We start from the raw sequence: 22,187 nt of genomic DNA on the forward strand, positions 1-22,187 counted from the left end.
AAATGTGAGATATGCTGACCTGGCATGCAGCATTAAGGTGATTCATGATGTACATGCACACACAACCAGTTGGCAGGTCTGATTTTTGGGCTAGGACTGCTACTGAACGTGATTCATGATGTACATGCACACACACATGTAGGGTTTCAGAACATCATAAAAATCTGTTTACATCTTGGGATGAATACTTGACAGGAGAAATGATCACCTACAACCAGTTACTGCTATCCACCATTTTCTCCTTATTCGAACAGTACTGCAATGCAAGCAGACTTAGTACAAATTTATAAATAAGACAGGTAATGATCACACACTGAAAGGGAAGAAATGGAGATGGATGTAAAAGTAAAATGGGTGTAGGTGAAGTGGGGGCAGTGGTCTAAAGTTTTTATTTTTGGCCTGTTTGATTGTTGTTATGTGAATCTTGCTTGAGATATCTACTTGATATCTTAGAATTTATAGACTTGTGTTTGAATGGTTTCATTGTTTTTATTTTCATTTGCTATAGTCCTCACTTATCCTATAACAATATTTCTCATGTCCTTTTACTTTGATTAACACCAATCTCATGTCCTTTTATATTGCATATTTTAATCATCTCATGCTCTTTTATATTGCATATTTTAATCATCTCATGTATAGTGTTGCTCATCATCTACACGCTACAAGTAGGTGCAACATGGTACTGTACCAGATCTGAGCTTTTCATCAGAAGTGACCTTTATGTATTTCCATGGAAATCACATATGCTAAAACAAAAAGGTTATTTATGATTCTTTTCCACAAATTTGCTCCAACGTGACATTTTTCTTTCCAGATCTACCTTTTGGGATTCCTTCCACTAGTCCAAATAGACTTGACATTTTGAGAACCACCATTACCCATCTTATGCTATGTGCATGTAAGTTCCAAATATTAGTTGTATAATCCTTATAACTAGGTGGCACTTCCACTCCAAATCATGCTTTAGACTCATGCCCCATTCCTGCTTTCTAACTGTTGATACTTGCTAACATTTTTTAAACAGATGTTTCCTCACCTCCAAACCTAAATCTGCACGGACACATATATATAGGAACGGACACCTTGATACTAAATCGCATCGAGCTGGGGATCTTCTTGGAAATGGGAAGATCTAGGATAGGCAGCTGGCTGCTTTGAATTTTGCTTCGTACAATTGCATTCCAAACATATTGAAATTCTCCCTACAAAATATAGGCATCAAACATATGGATTCTTCAGATGAGGATGAGATGAAGAGGGTAATTATGTCTCAAGCGGTGTCAGCTTGTGTACAGGCTGTTGGGGAATATTGTCGCTACTACATGTTCAAACAACCGGCGCGTCATGGGGATGATGAGCGAGCGAAGTTCATCAATTCTATTATTCGGGCTAGCGATGGAGATTGTTTAGATCAACTTAGGATGAATCGAGATTCATTTTTTGAACTATGTACGCTGATACGCGAGAAGACAAGACTCCGTGATACTCGTAATGTCAGTCTTGAAGAACAAGTAGTTATTTTTCTACACACATTGGGACACAATGTTCGTAACCGGGTTTTAGGTCACAGATTTATTCGATCAGGAGAGACTGTCAGTCGGCACTTTCACCGTGTTCTAACAGCAATTGTATCACTATACCCCGATTTAGTTAAATCAGCCGGAACAGAGACGCCGTTGGAGATCCAGACAAATCTAAATTGGTCTGCTTACTTTCAGGTAATTTTCCAATAGGTCTGTCATCCAAGTTAGTAATTTTCACTTCAATTCAATGTGTGGTCCTTTCATGATAATTAATTCGCATGGTTTAGGATTGCCTTGGTGCAATTGATGGAACACACATTCCTGCACATGTTCTAGCGGTTGACCAGGCGAGTTTTCGCAATCGTAAAGGGGTCCTCTCCCAAAATGTCCTGGCAGCGTGTTCATTCGATATGAAATTTACATATGTATTGGCCGGTTGGGAGGGTTCTGCTTCGGATGCGAGGGTGCTACACAACGCAATGACTCGATCAGATGATCCCTTGATTGTCCCAAACGGTACTGCTTATATGTTAAAACAGTGTCACTCTAATTTATAACTATGATTGTATCCGATTTTTCACTTAAGGGAACTATGATTCGAATGTGTAGGAAAATATTACGTTGTCGACGCTGGATACGCTCATTCACCTGGTTTCATGGCTCCATACCGGGGCGTTCGATATCACTTACAGGAGTATCGAACCGGGAGAGCGCCTGCAAACATGAAGGAGCTGTTTAATTATCGACATGCACAATTGCGCAATGCAATCGAGCGTTGTTTTGGTGTTTTGAAAGGCAGATTTCCCATATTGAAGAGCGCTATGCAGTATGAATTTCAAACACAAGTCCAAATTGTGATAGCATGTTGTGTCCTACACAATTATATACGTACCGAAAATGAGTCTCGACTGGACAGCGATTTCGTTGGTATATCTGCAGCCGATGGGGTGGCTATCCCGACACCTGTAGAGGTATCAACTAATGATGAGCGTCAATGGTCCATTCGAGTAACTCGGCGTGAAAAAGATGCTTGGAATCGAGTACGCGATGACATTGCAGCTAGAATGTGGGCAGATGCTCAGCACAATAGTAGGAGTTGATAGTCGATACTTCATGTGTCATTTACATTACATTAGTTGGATGATAGTGTATTTCAAGTTTACTTAACTTTAAATTTTCTCTAATATAGTCACCCAGTTACATTAGTTGGATGATAGTATATCGATAATGATCAATGAATTTATCCCTTTTTGGCGTATATGTTAATAGATGTTGTTTTGACGATTATAATTGACATTGGTAAAATATCATACATACTCCGTATTCAGGTGAAATGACAGACTCCTTTAATGTTACATCAACACCGACCCAATCACCCATAAGAACACCGCCGGTTCCCACTCGAAGTTCTCGGCGTGGGAAGACGGTGAAATCTCTAGCGGAGCCTCTATCCAGAGCTGCAAAGATTAAATGGACTACTGCTATGGATTAGATTCTGTTCGACACATTTATCGAACAGGTTGTATTAGGTCGTAGAGCTGATAATGGTTTCAAGCGGGAGGCATACCAAATTACGGCTGAAGAAGTTACGAAGCATACTGACGTAGCCGTCCAGTGGCAAAACGTGTCGAATCGGTTGAGATATTATAAAAGAGAGTATAATGCAGTGAAAGACATGCTAGCAGCGAGTGGGTTTGGTTGGGACAATGAGAGGATGGTGGTCACGGCTCCAGATGAAGTCTGGGAGGAGTATCTTAGGGTAAGTTTTACTGATTTTTAAAATCCCATCATACATCTCTACGTAGTTTTAGCCCTTAATTACAACTGACTTATTCATATGGCAGTCTCACCCACGTGCCGAACGACTCCGAGGGAAACGCATCGAAAGGATGGATGACCTTGCAGTAATTTGCGGATCTGACCAGGCCACCGGACGCTATGTGCAAGGCAGTAGGAGTATGGCTGCATCAGCATCATCTTCTCGTCTTCAGCGAGATCTTAATGAATCATGGAGAGAGGTTGATGATATGGATGATACTATTGACCTATCAGAGGATTATGTAACAGACTCCACAGGGACCATTCCATTACCATCGGACAGTCCTGTGATGGGACATCATGACTCCCGCAGTACTCCCACTCACACTTCTGATTCTGATGTTAACAGAGGAGGGACAGGTACACGGAAACGTTCGCGTTTTCCTCGTCCCTGTGATGTATTGGGGACCTCTCTGCAGACCGTAGCCGACTCGATGATGAAATTTGGGCTTGGCGAAGAGGTCAATCGCACAAGCAAGGTTCTTGATGTGCTAGAAGAGGTGAAAGGCCTGACCAGCTCTGAATTTCTTGAAGTTGGTCGGATCCTGAGTAAGGACAAGTCACTTGCGTCGTTCTTTGTCAGTCTCCGACCCGAGCGTCGAATGGAGTGGTTAAAGAAAACACTCCGTGATCACTTTGGTGATGGAGGTGTTGGACCTATCTGACATTGAATGAATGGTTGTCTTAATCTGTTTTTAAAACTGGGCATGTAATAACTTTCTACTGTTGGTGTGTTTGGTTTGTTTTTTTTTTTTTGAGTGACGTTTTTTTTTAACTGCTACTTTGGACTTTGATGTGCTGATTTTCTGGGATTATCATTACCACTATGACTTTTGTGATTATGACTATATCAGATTATTTGTTACTTGTCTTTTCGTATATCTACCAAAATGCATGCATTATGCACGTTAAGCCGGAACGGAGCACACACTTGATTTACTGGAGGATGGTACGTATAACGACCTTTTCAATTCTTGTTCAGGGTAAATAATTCATATTTGGATTTCTTATGTTTCTCCATAGCATCAAGTTGCTACCATAATCAACAATTTGAAACATTTGTCATCACTAACCCTCACATTTCAATGCAGATGGGTAAAGAGAAGTATTATGTTGTCCTCGTTGGACGTCATCCTGGTATATACTTCACATGGGACGATGCACGAGTAGAAGTGGAGGGATTCAGTGGGGCCAGACATAGGGCCTTCAAGAATTGGAAAGAGGCTGTGGCATGCTGGGAAAGTTATTTCGGAAAGGCTAGGGAACCGTCTAGACCTATTACAGATTATCCTATTCATCAGATTGCTGCTTCATCTGCTGAGGTGGACATCCCTCTCACGACCACCTCCTCTATTCGACAGACGACACAACCAACCATGGTTGTGGTGGAGAGGGCAACGTCGACTGACAATCTTGGGCTATCGGACAGCGAGAAACTCGTGGCCCTTTTGGTTGGCGTGTTGGTTGTTTTCTTTTCGTTGCTTATAATTTTCAAATTTTAGAAATTATTGGTGTTGTACTATTGAGTATCGCACTTTATGGATTTTTTAGGTTCTACTGGATTTTTTTTAGCATACTGACTTACTCAGTATACTACCGTACTGAGTTAACTCTATTTAGACTTACCAACCAATTTTTTTGCATCTTATTTTTTGGATGGAAACCATCAAATAGGCGAATCGATGGAATAATGATTTGCACCACTGAAATTTTGATCATGTGGACCATAACTTAGTCCGCAACATAGAATAATGATCTCCACCGTTGAAACCATTAATCAGGAGTATTCTGATAATTATTTTACTGCCCACAGTGGGGAGGCCGTACGGAATCCCTGCAGGAGTAACAAGGCATGAGGTGATCTTTAACAACTTACTATTATTTTCCGGATCACGGGTCATAATCTCCAGCAAGTAATGGTTTTCTGTTTTCACTTCTGTAGTAGCAAATTGCTAACAGCAAGCATCTCTGATTTTCCTGAATACGTGTCAGAGGTGAAAAGGATCCGAACCGTTCATCCAGTAGGTGCCACCAAACTATCCAAACCTCCCAATCACCAAGTGACTTAAATTTTTTAAATTCAAATCGAACGGTCAGGCCCATTTGTCAATCCTGAATTTTCTGCCATGGCGGGTCCGGGAAATCCCAACTGTCCGTTCAAAGTTTTTAATTCAAATCTTCAAATCGAACAGTCAGGATCATCTGCCAATCTTGAATTTTCTGCGTTAGTCTGTACTTGGTGGGGTCCAGGAAATCCCAACTGTTCAATCAGAAGTTCTTTGCCATCAAATGGGAACCTATTATGGTGTATTATCCTGGAATGAATGGGATTGAAGCCTAATCCCATGTCTGTCCAAACAGGATGGATAGTTGCAATCCCTGGATTACCTGACCGTCCAAACATGCACAGGTGGATGGATTGTTGCAATCCCTGGATTACCCTGACCGTCCAAACACGCACAGGTAATGGGCGTAGGATCAAAGAAGTCAATGGGATTAGGGACAATCCACTGCCAAGCATTAAAGAGCCTTGGTAAATGTGCAATCCATCCAAAGCCAAGACAATCCCTTTCAATCCACCCGTCCAAACGGGCCCTTACGGAAATGCAACAGCTGCTCAAAAAAGACTATGGTGGGACCCTGATTGTTCAGGGCAACCAAAGGTGCGATCAGTTGGGACTCTTCTGTCCAGTCGGAGCCTTGGAATGTCTCCTATAGCGAAGGGGGATATGAACTGGGAATCTCTTTTTGAATAGAAGTATTATTTCTATATGAAATATGACACATTCCCAATAGGTTTCGACATTTTAAACTCTAGGTACTTCTCTAACACCAACCATCTACCTTAATTTTGAAGTTTAAAATACCTAAAACAGCATCCAAGCTGGACACTAAATGCTTAACACGGAAATTATGGAGATGCCGACCAACTCTATCTTTTCACCCTTTTTTTTTGAGAAGATATCTTTCATCCATTTTCAGTCTTCACCTCCATCAAATACTTCCCCCGACCTCAAATGGCAGACAACCCCAAGAAGAAGCTATTCACATGATCCTGACCCCAGACGACAGTATCCATCTGATGCTTTTATACCATGAAAAACTGGTGAGAGCAAGGTTCAAAATACTGGCATCCTCTCACATATGAAATTTTCAAACACTGACTATATTGGCCCATGTTAGATTATATATTGGTCCTGTCAGCCATATCATGGACCCATACCAGTATCAAGATGGTAAGATGATCGTAAACTAAGCATAGCAAGCATTGGGCTTCCTAGGCAATGTTTGAAATAGCAGTTTGGGAGTGTGACTAGCCAGGGAACTAAAACCAGCATGACCCACCCTGACTCATTGGTTTTTGGTCGGGACACCAAAGTCGAGACAAATCAGCCAAGTCGACTTGGTTCAATATTTTAAAACCAATTTCGAGGCCATTGATTATAACGTGAAGATATAAATGACATGTTATCATGCTTAAAAAATGTCATGGCATATTCGGATGATGCTGATCAAGGTCCGTCATTACTCAATGGCACGGACATTCCATGACCAAATGAAATTGCTTCTGCTTTGCAATGGTAATTATATATTTTGTTTCAGGTGTAGCTCAGAAAATTTCTGAAAGATGTGAATTGCGAGAATGGTCAAAAGATCAGTTGTTTTGTTCAATTAGCAACATGAGCAATCCAAGACAGGCCCACTGGTTGGGTGGTCTTAGTTACATGATTAGATTTTTATTTTATTTTATTTTATTTTATTTTTTGTGTATCTGATCTTGGCCGTCCGTTTTGCAGGCCATTAATTGGATGGCTAAGTTTGGCCGATCCAATGTGGACTGCCGAATAGACAGTCCAGATTGATGAATACACCTTTCTTTCTAACAAATGATCAAGGGTGTCCATCTTTCAGGCCATTGATCAGATGGTCAGTATCATCTAATTAGCATAATTTTAAAAGGGTGACCCATGAAGACCGGTCTGAACAATATGGAAGGTCCAGATCAACGATTGGAACGCTGCAACAGTTACAACACATAAATGAGAGTGTAGGAGGGCAAAATGAAAAATCATACAAATACCTTCAAACCAAAAACTTTATTAGAACTCGAGCTTGCAGGAGGCCTCTGAAACTATATTAGGCCAAAGCAAACACCTACGATTAACAGAAAATTCCATTAGTTGGAGAGAGAGAGAGAGAGAGAGAGAGAGAGAGAGAGAGAGAGAGAGAGAGAGAGAGCTCACTTCTTTGAGAGAGGTCCCAGGAAGCAGGAGACAGACTGAGCATTTTTAATCAGAATGATAATGAAATAGAGCTTTCTCAGCCGTCCAATCTGTGATATATCGCTGGTTTTTCTGTTGGAGGCTGCTACTATGAAACAACAGCCGAGAGAGGGAAGGGAAAGGGGAGGGTTTTTCTGTTACCATGAAAAAACAGCTCAGAGAGGGAAAGAAAAAGGGTGGAGATTGCGAGACTCGTATGATAAAAGTGGTGGTGACTCTTCCACCGTACACATGGACTCTTCGGACGACAATCCAGACCGTTCAAATATCTAAACCGATTTTGAATGGATGATAAACTAAAAGTTGCACTGATAATACGGTATTAACCATCTGATTTTGTTCTTGAATCTGGACCACGCACTATTTTAATTTTAACCGTCCATTTGAGAACCGTCAGATTAATGCGTAGCATATCTAGATCAATGTGAATTTTGACATATGATCTATCCATAATTCTCCCCGCATTTTGGATGGTCCCGATCGCTATAAATGAGTGCAGAAATTGAAGAGGACAAGTTACCACCATTTTGGAAATAGTGGTGAGTTAATACGTCCCTAGCCCTGGAAGTAGATATTCTTTCAGCAGGAGTTATATGATTCTCAGATTTCGTATGACGGCCAATACGCAGGCACTGAGAGCCTGTACACGTGGCATACAATCACTCAAGTTCAATCGACTAAATTGTGCAGCCCACTGTCTCCGCGTCACGGTCTCAAAATTAGATTGGTTGTTATAATTTGGACAGTTTGATTTACTTAATTTTATGTCACGTCTGTAATTTTTAAGTGCCTGTGTTTTTTCTCTCTCATTTATTTACTTATTTATTTATTTTAATTATTTTTTTCTGTCCTTAGTATTTTAGGCTAGAATTGGGCATTGAGTCAGTCTGAGTTAGGACTGACTCAGCTTGACCCCTTTTTGAAAAACCTGACCTAATTCAATCCAGCTTGGTATTGAGTCCAGCATGCCTGGTCAGGTCTACCTTGGACTAACCCAGACGCGTCTAACGCGGTCACAAGTACCGAGTCAGGTCAAGTGTGGCGGGTATCTGTGAGCTAAAATCATAACTTGGAACCTAGGTGTATCCAACGGAACTGCAGCCTCTCCATCAGCTACACAACATCTCATATTCGAAACAACGAATTTGATTATACACACACACACAAGTTAGGTTTCAAATTGAGTCGAGCTAGTACCAAGCCAGATTTTGGATCAGTCGAGTCAAGTTACTAGGTGATCTAAACTTGGCTCGGTTTGAATTCAAATTGGGCAAAGTTAACTCAATTTGATTCGAATAGACTCACTCACTCAAGTCAGGTTGAGCCGAGTCGGGTTTGAATAATTAAGATGAGTTGGGTTGAACCGAGCCAGGTTTGAACAATTAAGATGAGTTGAGTTGACTATAGTTTTTCTACAAGGAATCGTCTTAGGTCCAATTCGTATTACTTTGGCTGAAGTATTGATCACATGCCAGCACTAACTCTGACAAAGTATGATAACCCATAGGCACATGCACAAGATATTATACCCTGGGCAAGATTGTTTTTCAAATCTCAACCTTTCAATTTTCAGTTTTAAGCTTATTTGGAGAATTAATTAGTTCAATTAATCTGATTTTGGAGTTTGGGCCCATCTAAAGTGAGGCCCACGGTTTGGACGGTTTAACTTGAGGGAAGCCTACATGTGTGCGGAAGTGGCAGTTCGAATGAGCATGGATTGGTAAGTCCATGTATATATGTGTGTGTGTGTGTGTGGGAAATGGTTCTATGCACTCGAGCTCATGCACCATTCCATGGTGGGTCTCACCATGATGCGTGTCGAACATTTATCCCATTAGTCAGATGCACCATTTCATGATGAGCCTATGGCTTAAAAATCAAGTCATTCGATGATTTTTGTGGGCCACACCACATAAAAGTTGAGAGGGGTTACCCTCCTATTAAAACATTCATAATCATTATTTTGGGCCCACCGAGGTGTGGTTCACAAATCCAACCCATCATAATGTGTCCCACTCAGATGCATCCAAATTTCAGGTGAGCCTCACCAAGTGCTTTTATATGTTTTATCTCTTTACATGATTTTAGGTGGTATGGTCCACCTGAATTCCCTATACAGCTGATTTTTGGGAAATCCGATAATTTAAAGGGGACCCATCAAATGCACTGTTGATGTTCGAAACTAATCAGCTCGAGCTTGACTGCATAGAACCTTTCGAGTGACCATACCATATATATATATATATATATATATATATATATATATATATATTCAGATCATTTTACATTTTAGGGCATAAAACAACAAATGAGACAGATCCAAATATCAGGTAAACCATACCACAAGAAAACGGCACACCCATAAATCATGGTGGTGTGGTCCACATGATATTTTGATCTGTCTTATTTTTTAGCTCATGGCATAAAGTGATCTGGAAAATTGGATGAATAGCTGGGATAAAACACATAAATCAGGGTGGGGTCCACATAGCACGGTACTTTAGCTACCGCGGGGCTACTGACACCTTCAATGGGCAATCCGCTTCCCAGCCGAACTATAAAAGTAAGAAGACATGCCCACGAAGTTGGTCTATTTTGAAAGGCTTCCACGTACGCATGCCATGGACCGGGCTTGGACTGACTGGCATGGCTCGTGGGCCAGTCTGTGGCTTGAAAGCATGGCCGTTCAACTGCTCAGGCTCAATCCATTTTAGCCTGAATTTGCCCGGTCCACACACACACAAATTGTGCATATCACATAAAATAATTCAAAGCACGATATATGTCGATGAGTTACAATGAACTCGAATTGTTTAGACAATCCTACCTACGTGGACATTTGTTTATCAAAAATAAGGCTATTGGATTTTTTAAATTCAATTTTTATTGTTCATTAAAGTCCTATTGATTTGATAGAAATTAAATAATTAAATAAACATCATTCTTAGTTCATGATACATCTAAAATGGAAACCATGATTCGAAAAATTCTATTAACTTACTTGTATGCAATATTTCAATAATTTTCAAGTGTCAGCTTATCATCCATCATACTACCGGGGGAAGTTTTCCGATTAAAGAATAACTTTTTTAAGGGTCATTTGGCATGCCGCATGGATTTTATGTGAATTGGAATCCAAATTATAATTACCATTAAATTTATATAAATTAGAATCCTAAGTGATGTTTGGCATTGTGTATACCAATTCCATGTGAATTCAAAATTTATATTTGGCACATTCTTTCATGCATGACATTCATTTCACTAATATTTAGTGGTGGCTTGCTGTAAGATTTAAGTGAATTATCCACCCCGTCCACCAAATGTGTCACTCCATATTAAATGTAAGGCCCAAAATTCAACTCCGTCGGTGATTGGGGTGGACCATACGATTGGAAATAATATAGAGGGGATACCTCTCCCAACCATTTCCCTTCATGATTCACCAATCAGGCCAATTTGTGGGCCTTATGGATAAAATGGAGTGGCACACCTAGTGATCAAGGTGGATTTTACCTAAACATTAAGATTGGGATATAAATTCTTGAAACCAAGTCATTTTCATGTATAGATGTCTTCACACCAACCATCTAGGCTTTAAAAATATTGTGAGACATGATCGCCATAATGTTTATATAAAATCTATCTGGATCCCAAGTGTGTCACTTAATTTGATCCGTAGGGCCCAAATATCTTATTGATCTATGATCCAAGTGGGCTATACAAAGGAAAAAGGTAATCCTCACCTTCCAAATTGTTTCCTTTCGTGTGGCTCATATGAATTGAGGATGGGCCTGATTTTTGGTCCGTATGCCTACATTTTAGCTTTGTATATAATGTTTGGAGTAAATTTCATATAATCATAATGGTGGGCCCTGAAATAGTCAAGGGCGGGTGTCTCTCTCCTGGACTTTTTCTTGGTATGGCCCACCTAAATCACACACTAAGCTGATTTTTGGCTCTATGGTTAAATTAAGGAGACAAACCTATTGATCGGAGTAGATTTCCCGCAAATATGACAGTGGGGCTCACCAATTCTTAAAGCAAGTATAATGTTGATTTTGATGATGAGGTCATCTCTTGTAAACGATAGTAATGGCATTTAGAAACATACCTCTTGGCAAGGAATTTGAAACAACTGAAAGAGTAGTAAATGGAATCTATTTACCACCACCATATCACCATCCAAATGTACCTACTTTACGCATTTACCATCAATTCCTACCATTTATCATCTATTCCTACCAAATGATCCTTAAGGGGATGTTTGATCGCATGGTATTGGAAAGGTTAGGTGGGATGAGATTCAAAAAATGTATTTATTATATATGACAGGGATTGTCCCTATTATCATGGGATACCATGGGACAATCCTAACTCCATGATATGTTTGTGTCACGGTTGCATTTACTCTTTAGTTGATTGTCCATTGAATAGATATATTCACCATCATTTGGAACCATCAAGAATATCATATATGTGTTATATCCACACTGTTTATTTGTTTCACAGCCTCATTTTATGGCATAGGTCTAAAAATGAGGTAGATCCAAAGCTTACGTGGATCACAATACAGAAAGTGGTGGGAACAATGATGCCCACCGTTGAAATCTTCTTAGGTCCACCATGATGTTTATTTGCCATCCAATCTATTCATAAGGTCAAAAGACTTGGATGAAGGGAAAACATAAATATCAGCTTGACCCAAAACTTATGTGGCCCCAAAGAAGTTTTCAAAGGTAGGCATTCAACCCCTACTGCTTTCTATGGTGAGGTCCACTTGAGCTTTGGATCTACCTAATTTTTTGGCACATGCTCTAAAACGATCTCAAAAAATGGGTGGATGGTGTAGATATACCCCGCACATCATGGTGGGACCTACACAACTTGCTAACATCAACAAGACTTTTCAAAAATTTCAAAACAGAAGGCGTGAACACTTCCATCTAATCTAATTCTAAGCTTTCCCATTCTCCTCAAACGTTGGGTGAAATTGGCACGTGACCAAATGAAATTCCATCCCACCTAATCCCATCTAATACTATGCACCAAACGCCCCCTAAGTTACTTTATATAAGTTACTTATGTCATAAGTTACTTATCTTTGTGACGCCCGAGAAAATTTTAACTTTAATAATAATAATAATAATATATATATATATAGATTTTTATATCTTATCTTATATCTATCTTATCTATATATTTTCTATATCTTATCCTATCTTATTTCTATATTATCCTTATCTTATCCTCATCTTACCTTAATCCCTAATCATTCTCCCTTATATATACCTTTAGCTCTCCACATATTTCTCAAGTCCACATCCCTCATATTAGGCTCGTATCCTAGTCCGTACCATTCCTTAGACTTCCGCGGTCCTCCCCATCGAATTTCAGCAACCCATGACCCGTAATCAGCATTTGCGCGCGACCCTAAGTCATATCTTGTAAATCTGAGTCAACTCGACCCGAGACTTGTACCCTTGCGACCGCGCTGTCACCGCGGTTCGAACGTCGTATCTTGCGCTCCAATGCGATACCCAGGCCAGGAGTTGTGGGCCCGTGTTTATTTCAAGGAAAATGCGGCGCATTGCAAATTTCAAGAGAATCTCTATAACCCATCCCTCTCTTACACAAGCTTTACCCAAAGTCAACTCTCTCTCTCTCTCTCCACCCATCCCTCTCTCATCCAAAATTTAACCAAGCCCATACCCTCCATGTCATTTTCTTATAACATCCATTCCTTCCATCCTTTTCATCACATCACCCCTCTCTCTCTCCATCTCATTCCATCCCAAGCTTCCATGAGAGAAAAGCTCTAAGGAGTGAAAAGATCAAGGCCCACTCCCTACCACCTAATCTCTCATCCTAGCCATCCAACCTTCATCAACTTCCATCAAAGAGAGAGCTTAGGAGCTTAGCATTTGTAACGCCCTGGAAATAGGGGGCCGTGCATACCCTCGGCTCTCGAGTTTCCAGGGTCACTTATAACCGATTTTCATTAATATGCGTTTAATTTGATTTAAATGCGCAGCCTGAAATTTCTTGAAACATGAAACACAACCACACAAGCCTACTGAAATAAAAAGATCAAATATATATAAGTCCAAAATAATGTAAACGAGTCGCACAAGGTGTCACCCAACAAAATCACAAAAAAAAATGTTATGTCCAAAAAGAATAAGGTTGAATTCACAACTCAGCGATTTAAGCTCCATCCATCAAGCCGATGGAGAACCGCCCATCAACTGAAAGTAAGACAACTCGTCTTCCTTGTCTAAGCTCACGTCGACAGGCTCCTCGTCACCTGCAGCTATGGGAGAGTTTAGGTGGTGTTTTAAAACACCGTCCTAAAGTGAGAGTGAGTGATTAACTCAGTGGGTTCTATTAATCTCAAGTTGTAACAAGCATCAGTTATATTATAAATTTAATAAAAAGTAATTATTCATAAACATCTAACTAATCTTATTAATGCATGATGGATAATATGATGCATGCCCTCGCCATAACACTCCCTCGAGTGACTCCATCTAACGATCGTGTATGACCAACATTCCCTCAGAGCGACCTCGACTGCCGAGTCGCCAACCTAGTTAGTATGATGCGATGATAATGTTAGCCAAGTTCTTAGTTAATTCCATTCATCCAGCAGGTTGGGAAAACTGATACACCCCAAGTATCAATGTCCTAAACTAGTTGCGAGGCCAAGGCCCCCCAACGTGTGAGGCCAAGACCCCACGATCCTTGATCCCATCAGGTTTCCCATCCCCGACTTCAAGCACATGGGGAGTGTTGAAAAAAATGGATCGCTCGCGGTCACTACGGGGAGGCGCATCACCCTAGCATAGGCCGACAGCTTGGACATAGTCTCCAATTCCACCATGCCTGGCTCACGAGGCGGTGGATTGGTTTCAGTCTGGTTATCGATGGGCTACAATGGTTGTAGAGTGTTCCAGGTTCCATACATATGTGAGCAAATAGGGGTAACAAGCAAGGTTGGTCAGTAAATAGGCTAGAATGCACGAGTTCAGGCAAGCACGTGATAGACGACATCAGGTATACGCGACCCATGTAGTCTAACTACTGTCGCCCATGCGCACCCGTCCAAATTCATAGGTTTAACCTCAAGATAGTCTTACTAACGGGACCACCTTCACTCTCTTCATATTCCTGACCAACCTAAAGATTTGATAGTAATCTATAGCATGCCAACTAGCATGGTTATCATCTAGCATAAAACAATATCATGTTTCATATTTTTTCAACATACAATTTAGATTTTCCTATCAAGCAAAGCTACTAATGTCATGAAACAAGAGTGCATGTGTTTTGTGTGGGTTAACGAGGAAGCTAAGCACTTCCTATACATAATAGAACCAAATTACACAAGAATTAATAGATCATACATGCTATGAGGCAACGTTATATGAGAACCAAACAAGACAAGTACATGTAATCATCCATTTAAACCAAATCATACGAAAGGCAATAACATTCCATAACTATTCCATGTGAATCGATAGGATCAAGGGTAGGGTCTTCCCTAGGTTTGTTTAAATTCTCCAAATGCATCATCCAAGCAAGCAAAATCATTAAACTCATACTAAAATTAGTGCTAGGCCACCTAAGAACAATAGTCCACACCTTAAGAGGAGATTTCCACTCTTTGAGATCTTAGGGTTTAGGGATTTGGGTAAAACCGCCAATTCTTAAATCAAATCAAGAAAGACAACATTAATGCCCAGAAATCTACACTAGGTTTGCTCTATTGAAGGGAAAATATACCATTCTTACCTTCGCTTCTTGGCATGGGTGGGTTTGGTGGAGGTTTTGTAGTAGCCACCTGTTTGATTGAGAAAATACCGACCCTACAAGCATCAAGATCTCTTTCACTTACACAAACACTCTCTCCCTTCTTCACTCTCCCTTCCTCTCTTCTTCCTTTCTTCTTTCTCCCTTTTCTCTCTTCTCTCTCTCTTTCTTTCTTTCTTTCTTTTCTCTAGGGTAAAATCGTATGGGGAGAGGGGGTGCCCAAATGAGGCCCTTTTATAATGCTAGATTTGGTGTAAATGGCCTCAAGGGCTAGGTTTTTACTATATTAGACCTATGGGAGGGTCTTTCTAAGCTCTAGGGACCACTATGGGGCGTAGGAGTCGACACCCACCGTTAGATAGTTGACCCTAATGATGATCTACGTATGTGTATGATCGACCCGCCATTTGGATGCGCCAATCGACAGATATGATTAGAAGTCTGTTCAACGGTTACCGATGGTCGATCGGGGCCGCGGCTATACGGATATGAGCAAGGAAATATCCTTACTCTACTTGTGAAGTTTGGTAATAAATCGACGATCCGAAATCATTAACTTTACATAAGAGTGGACGATCCAATTCACTTAAGTTTCAATTCATTCCTTTAGGGTATTTGCACTTCTCATGCACTCGTCCTTTGACTCAAGTTGAGTGGTTCTGGACAACAACTAGGTCCGACTCCCACGATGGACGCCAAGCCTAGTAAGACGGATATTATTCTATAGTCTTGTAACTAGTGGCCCACCAACGAGCAGTCTAGAGCTTGTTTGGAAAATCGGGGCATTTCTGGAATGAATTAAGTATTGAAATTTCTCGTGGGCGATGATTAGGGTTTGGATTAACTATATTCATAGTGTGGCCTATTTATAATTAGTGAAAGTGGAGATTTGGTCATGATTACTCTAAATCGTTAGTTTTAGGCTAAAAGAGTAATGGGGTTGATTTGGTCTATTATTCAAGATCCGAGCCTTATCTGACTCTGCCCAGGTTAGATCTTTAATTTAGTCATGCTTGTCTTGATTAGTTAGTAAAGGGTCGGTTAGATTTGGGCCCTATGTGAGTAAATCATGAGGCTAAACTTGACGTTCAAATGATCGGACGGATTCGGTGGCTTCCTACGGTTGATTAATTGGACTTGTGTGGTTCTTTACTGGTACCACCCCTGTATAGACTAACATTAAGTGCTAATGGTCATTTAAGTGATATTATAAGTTAATTAATAAAAAAAATTCAAAGATTTTTGGAAATCCAAAACAGTGAAATTTCAGGATGTTACAACATTCCAAGGAGCCAAGAAGGAGCCAAATCGGTGGGTGTTCATAGCGCTAGATCTTGATTTTTTATATAGGGCCCACAGGATTTGGGACCTATCTTGATGTATGCATGTACATGGAGGAGCTCATAGTGGTGGAGCTCCTCCCTTCTCCGTCATTTCTCTCTCTCTCTCTCTCTCTTCCATATTTTGTAAGCCCGGTTTCCAAGTTTGGGGTGTGACACCTCAAATAAGTTTTTCTTTTATGGAGTGTTTCGTAAGAGGAGTTCCACTCTAATTTAGATATTAACAAGGCATCCGCGACAACTAAGAAATGGAGAAAGATGAAGGAGTTTGGAGAACTTAGATGTGATAAGTTTATAGGCAATTCTTTCATTATTTTTTGATGCATTTAATGTAATTACAATTTTTTGATGAGGATCGGCCACATGTTCATTACATTAATCTGTGGATATATCTAATGTAAAAATAATGGAAGTCTAAAATTAACTATGAAATTTCTTGTCATAGAGATTGATTAATGTGCATTTGGTCGAATCAAATTAGAATTGTACAGATCATACGATTCCTAAGCCCAAATTATATAAGGGCCCTAACTTTCAGATCAATCTGACCATCGGATGGGCCACATTAATTAAATTTGAAAGTGTTTAATAAATAAAGCTCATATTTATGCGCAAGTGATTGGTATCACTTAGCGTAGAAGGTCGAGATGGGTCATTGGTGTATCTGTATTTAGATCCACACCATTCATCTAATGTATAGATGCAAAATATGTCAAGACTTTAAGAATCTATATGATCCAATCATCCAATGGGTCACCCTGATCAATCATTTGACATTTAATTTCAAAATCTCAAAAGAAAAATATAAACTTTGATAATTAAATTTAATAAACATATTATTTTAATTATTTGGTCATTTAGGGTTTGGCCACCTATGATGTATATCGAAGGTGGGTTCCATCGTGTAATATAATTAGATGACTAACAATATTGTTGATATAATTGATAGGATCTCTGAATTCAAATCAACCTAATTACCTTGTATATTATACACTACTAGACTCAAGTGAGTAACCCAACATGTCTCATGGTTTATTGGAATTAAAATAAATTATTTTTGATACTTTGATTGATTGATGTGCTAATTGGAGTGTTTTATCACGATGTTATTGATTTAGCCACTGTGAATGTATGCTACGATAAATCACTTTCTAATTTGTGCCAAATTACATGACTATGATAATTGTACATTAAATTCACATATGAATGTTCTTATTAAAATAAGTATTTATGGTAGTTATGAAAATTATACATTCATACATCATCCATCATTCATTGCATTTGCATAATGTATTATCGATCATAGGGGTCATCCCTAAAAGAAATGTTAATTCTGGTAGAGCGTTACTAAATGTGGGTTATGCACAAGCCTAAGAAAAGGTATAAGCCTACCTAACAAGTGGATGCGGGTTGACGATCTCCAACCCAAGCAGATTGACGATTATCTCATTTGATGTATTCATACACCATTTGCATCCACATCATTGTGCATACATTTTTGTGTTAAGTACCTGTATTATTTTAATTGCTATGATTATGAACCATTATGGGTTTTCTCACTAAGCCTGGTCAGCTTACATTTTTAATGATGGAAAAATCGTATAAATAAGTAATTAGCTGATGAGTTGGTGCAGGAACAAGAAGTTGTGACTTAACTGGTGCACGACACACGTGAAATGTAAACGTGTCTGTCAGGAGAGGAATTGACCGCATTTGGACTGTTCCTAATTAATTAATTAGAATATTTTTTTATTAGAATGATTTGATTTATATATAATGAATGATGATATTAGTTGTAAGATTTTTAAGTATTTGATTAGTTTTATTTAATTTAATTATTCTAGTTCTATATCAAGTATTTATTTAAGTTGTATTAACTGATGGATGATGCCTAATTTATGCTTATTGAAAGTTTATGGATGTTGATAATGGACAAATGTTGGTGCTTAAATCAGTTTGTGTGAATGATTGTGAATGGACCTAATAGGAATGTAAAAATAAATATTACTTCTGCCTGTGAATAATCGTACAATGGAATGAAGTTAGTACACTTTGTGTACGAGTTATGACTCGAAACTCGCGGTCTAAGGATGCACACTCTGTACTTGAATTTCAAGGTGTGACAATCTTGATTTTTCATTATTAATGAGATAAGTATATTTAGTAAACAATATATTTATCAATCAAAAGTTTTTTTTTTTTAAAGTTTGGTTTCCAACATCATAAGTATTTATCTCTCAAGTATGATTGACCTCCCTTACATCTATTGTCCATCATGTGGGGCCAACATTTGATGTAGATCATTCATTGTGTGGGTTGTCCATCACGCAGGGCCTACCTTAGATGTGGCCTATTCATCGTTACAAATTGACCTTTAATGTGCATTGTCCATTATGCAGGGCCTACCTTTGATGTTGGTCATCCATCATGTGGGGCCCATCTTATGGAGGAGTTGATGGCCATGAAGAGTGTGTGTGTGTGTGTGTGTGTGTGTGTGTGTGTGTGTGTGAAAAAAAGCTACTTATTTGGTAGTATCTAAATGAGCCTGTAGCATATAAAAAAGAGGAGGCGATCCATACTTTCATGGAAACATGAGAAGGAAACAACTTTTTGTGATAGTTTCTATCATTTCTCAATTCTCAAGCATGTGATTCCTCGTAAGAAGAAAATTCATCGGATTTATGGTGACTTAGTGCAAGAGTGGATCATCTCTTGAGTAACTTAGGGCATGTTTGTTAAATTTGAAATCCGAAGTCTGAATCTGAAATCTGAACAATTAACTAGTTTGTTAACTAAAGTCTGAAATATTTAAAATATGTTAATTTGACGTATTTACCGATGTGAAATAATCATTACTGAATCCCTACCACTAAAACTTCATGGATTCCACGGGAATGTTTATTTGCCATCTAACCTGTTGGTATGCTAGTTGGGGCCCAACGTGATGTTAGTGAGAAATCCACCTGTCCATCTATTTTGCGAGCTCATTTTAGGACACATGACCAAATATGAGGTGGATCCAAAACTCAAGTGGGCCATATGAGAGGGAAAATTGGAGAAAGAAATGTCTTCCATTGAAACTTTCCTTGGCTCCACCTTGATGTTTATATGCCATCCAAATCGTTTATGAGGTCATGAACAATGGGATGAAGTGAAAAAAAAAAAAACTTGGGTTGATACAAAACTTTTGTGGCCATACTAATGTTTCAATGGTGGTCATTGAATATCTACTATTTCCTCTCGTGTGGCCCACTTGAGTTTTGGATCTACTTCATTTTTAATATCATGGTCTAAAATGAGCTCAAAAACCGTATGAATGGGATGGATTTTGCACAAACATCATGGTGGACCCTATAGTCAAGGGTCCCACGCACATCTGTGGATCTCGGGTCGCACCTAATTCGCTTGCTCGGATTCGTATGCGGATTTCTTGCCAAAAAATTTCGCAGGAAGTTTCAACGCTGGAAACCTAAGTGGGCCAACATGATGTTGGTGAGAAATCTACCCCGTCCATCCGTTTTATGAGATCATTTTAGCATATGGGGCCATAAATGAGCCAGATCTAATACTCAAATGGGCTGAAAACGTGAGGATTGAACGTCCATAGTTGAAATATTTTTTAGGCCGAAGAAGTTTTGAATGTGGCTAATATTTATGGTTTCAATTCAATCTCAGTAGGAATGAAGTTATGAAAGGTATCTTTTAGGCCAAAGAAGTTTTAATGGTAGCCGTTCCATTCCCAGTACTTTCCGTGGTGTAGTCGACTTGAACTTTGGATGTGCATAATTTTTGAAATAATGCTTTAGAATGATATAAAAAAGTTGATGGACGATGTGGATGTAACACATAAATCATGGTGGGCCCGGAAAAGTATCACACATTAAAAGTTAGGTTGTTTATTACGTAAACAAGAAAATCTTTGTTAGCACAGGGCAATATTTGATTTAAGTCCATGGAGCACCTTCTAGATATACCATTAAGTTAAACCTTATTTACTGAAAAATTTCAGCATAAAATGGACCGCTTTCCTCATTCCGCGTTAACAAACTCTGCTAAACATGGAGGGCTTTCCAAATTCTGTATTATCCATGCCGTCCATTTATTTTTTCCAGCTCATTTCAGGGCATGAGCCCAAAATTGAAGCATATCCAAAGCTCAAGTGGACGCACATCACAAGAAATAGTGGGAATAAAATACTTATTATTGATAACTTTATAGGGACCACACTTTTTGGATCAAGTTGATATTTGTGTTTTCCCTTTATCCATGTCTATGTGACCATATGAACAGGTTGGATGACAAATAAACATCACCGTGGGCCTTAAGAAGGTTTCAATGATGGACATCATTTTCCTCCATGTTCCTTGTGATGTGGTCCCCCCTAGCTTTAGATATGATTCAATTTAGGTCTTCTACCTAAAATGAGGTGGTAAAACCGATGGACGGCATGGATGAGATCACATACATCACCATTGGACCCATAGAGTTTACTCAATACCTGAGCTACTCAGTACGATAATATGCTCTCGATCGGTGTTTCCATTGCAAACTCATTAATATTAAAAATACATTAGGAAATAAAGAGGAGAGTAGTATTTCGTGCAAAGATGTTAAAAGCAAAAGGAGAAAGGATCCAAAGCAACGCTTGCTTTCAAAAGAGATGTACACCAGTTTTATAGCAAGATAAGTAAAATTTTTGTTCATGGAGCATGTAAACTGGACATTTGATTTACTTAATGGGATGCCAAGTTTGCAATTTCTAAGTACCTGGGTATCATCCACCACACTCTATCAGAGTATTAAAGGATTCAACTTTTCACATACGCCTCTACAACCCCTGCCGTTGGGCTCAGGCCCAATAACCATCGAGCTCTGTCGGGCTGACTGGATATTTGTGAGAAATCCACTCCATCCATCGGTCACTTCGCTTCATGTTCACTGTCCGTAACAAAATTCAGTGGGATGCAATACTCATGTGCGCGACACCTTGGGAACTTCTTAAAATCACGACCCACCGTCCAAATGAAAGGGTGGATTATAGATCGGGACCATCCGCCTAGAGGGTTGGTATTAGATGACCCTTGATTCAAGAATCATATTAATAAAACAATCCTAGCCGTCCATTATTCTCACAATTCCTCTCAAAGTAAAACCAACTCCTTTGGCATTTTATTACTCATTTTAAGGCAATCAATCAAATGTTTAGAGACCACCATTTTTTTTTTATGAATTTTAATTGGTGGCCCATCCATGGTCCCATCGTAGCTCTAATCATCTTTAGTGTATAAATCAACGGAGTGGGACTTGATCTATCATATCAACGTAGCTTGCTTTGATGCTAAAAAGACGTGCTGCAAGTTTTAACTTGGGAAGACAAAAAGTATTTGGTCTTAGAAGAAGCATGGTAT

General features: G+C 39.3%; 3 protein-coding genes across 3 annotated transcripts; all 3 read left to right on the top strand.

The window, feature by feature from the left end:
• Positions 1-1,229: 1,229 nt before the first annotated feature.
• Positions 1,230-2,678, top strand: LOC131257618 (protein ALP1-like). Its single transcript, XM_058258398.1, has 3 exons — positions 1,230-1,721; positions 1,814-2,042; positions 2,136-2,678. The coding sequence occupies exons 1-3, from the start codon at positions 1,230-1,232 to the stop codon at positions 2,624-2,626; spliced, it is 1,212 nt and encodes a 403-aa protein (XP_058114381.1). The 3' UTR covers positions 2,627-2,678.
• Positions 2,679-3,098: 420 nt separating this feature from the next.
• Positions 3,099-4,332, top strand: LOC131257321 (uncharacterized protein At2g29880-like). Its single transcript, XM_058258227.1, has 2 exons — positions 3,099-3,285; positions 3,371-4,332. The coding sequence occupies exons 1-2, from the start codon at positions 3,202-3,204 to the stop codon at positions 4,007-4,009; spliced, it is 723 nt and encodes a 240-aa protein (XP_058114210.1). The 5' UTR covers positions 3,099-3,201; the 3' UTR covers positions 4,010-4,332.
• Positions 4,333-4,435: 103 nt separating this feature from the next.
• LOC131257619 (uncharacterized) lies at positions 4,436-5,413 on the top strand. The gene is made up of 2 exons (XM_058258399.1): positions 4,436-4,803; positions 5,287-5,413. The coding sequence occupies exons 1-2, from the start codon at positions 4,436-4,438 to the stop codon at positions 5,411-5,413; spliced, it is 495 nt and encodes a 164-aa protein (XP_058114382.1).
• Positions 5,414-22,187: the final 16,774 nt, after the last annotated feature.

This window comes from Magnolia sinica, chromosome 10, assembly GCF_029962835.1.
Source record: "Magnolia sinica isolate HGM2019 chromosome 10, MsV1, whole genome shotgun sequence".
In the NCBI taxonomy this organism is placed as follows: domain Eukaryota; kingdom Viridiplantae; phylum Streptophyta; class Magnoliopsida; order Magnoliales; family Magnoliaceae; genus Magnolia; species Magnolia sinica.

What these genes read in the sequence shown, in the direction of transcription:
- LOC131257618 (XM_058258398.1), top strand. Translation starts at nt 1,230, where the DNA reads ATGGATTCTTCAGATGAGGATGAGATGAAGAGGGTAATTATGTCTCAA. An exon ending in ATTGGTCTGCTTACTTTCAG is followed by an intron (nt 1,722 to 1,813) that starts GTAATTTTCCAA and finishes CGCATGGTTTAG; the next exon opens with GATTGCCTTGGTGCAATTGA. An exon ending in TCCCTTGATTGTCCCAAACG is followed by an intron (nt 2,043 to 2,135) that starts GTACTGCTTATA and finishes TCGAATGTGTAG; the next exon opens with GAAAATATTACGTTGTCGAC.
- LOC131257321 (XM_058258227.1), top strand. Translation starts at nt 3,202, where the DNA reads ATGCTAGCAGCGAGTGGGTTTGGTTGGGACAATGAGAGGATGGTGGTC. An exon ending in TCTGGGAGGAGTATCTTAGG is followed by an intron (nt 3,286 to 3,370) that starts GTAAGTTTTACT and finishes TTCATATGGCAG; the next exon opens with TCTCACCCACGTGCCGAACG.
- LOC131257619 (XM_058258399.1), top strand. Translation starts at nt 4,436, where the DNA reads ATGGGTAAAGAGAAGTATTATGTTGTCCTCGTTGGACGTCATCCTGGT. An exon ending in GTGGCCCTTTTGGTTGGCGT is followed by an intron (nt 4,804 to 5,286) that starts GTTGGTTGTTTT and finishes TCACTTCTGTAG; the next exon opens with TAGCAAATTGCTAACAGCAA.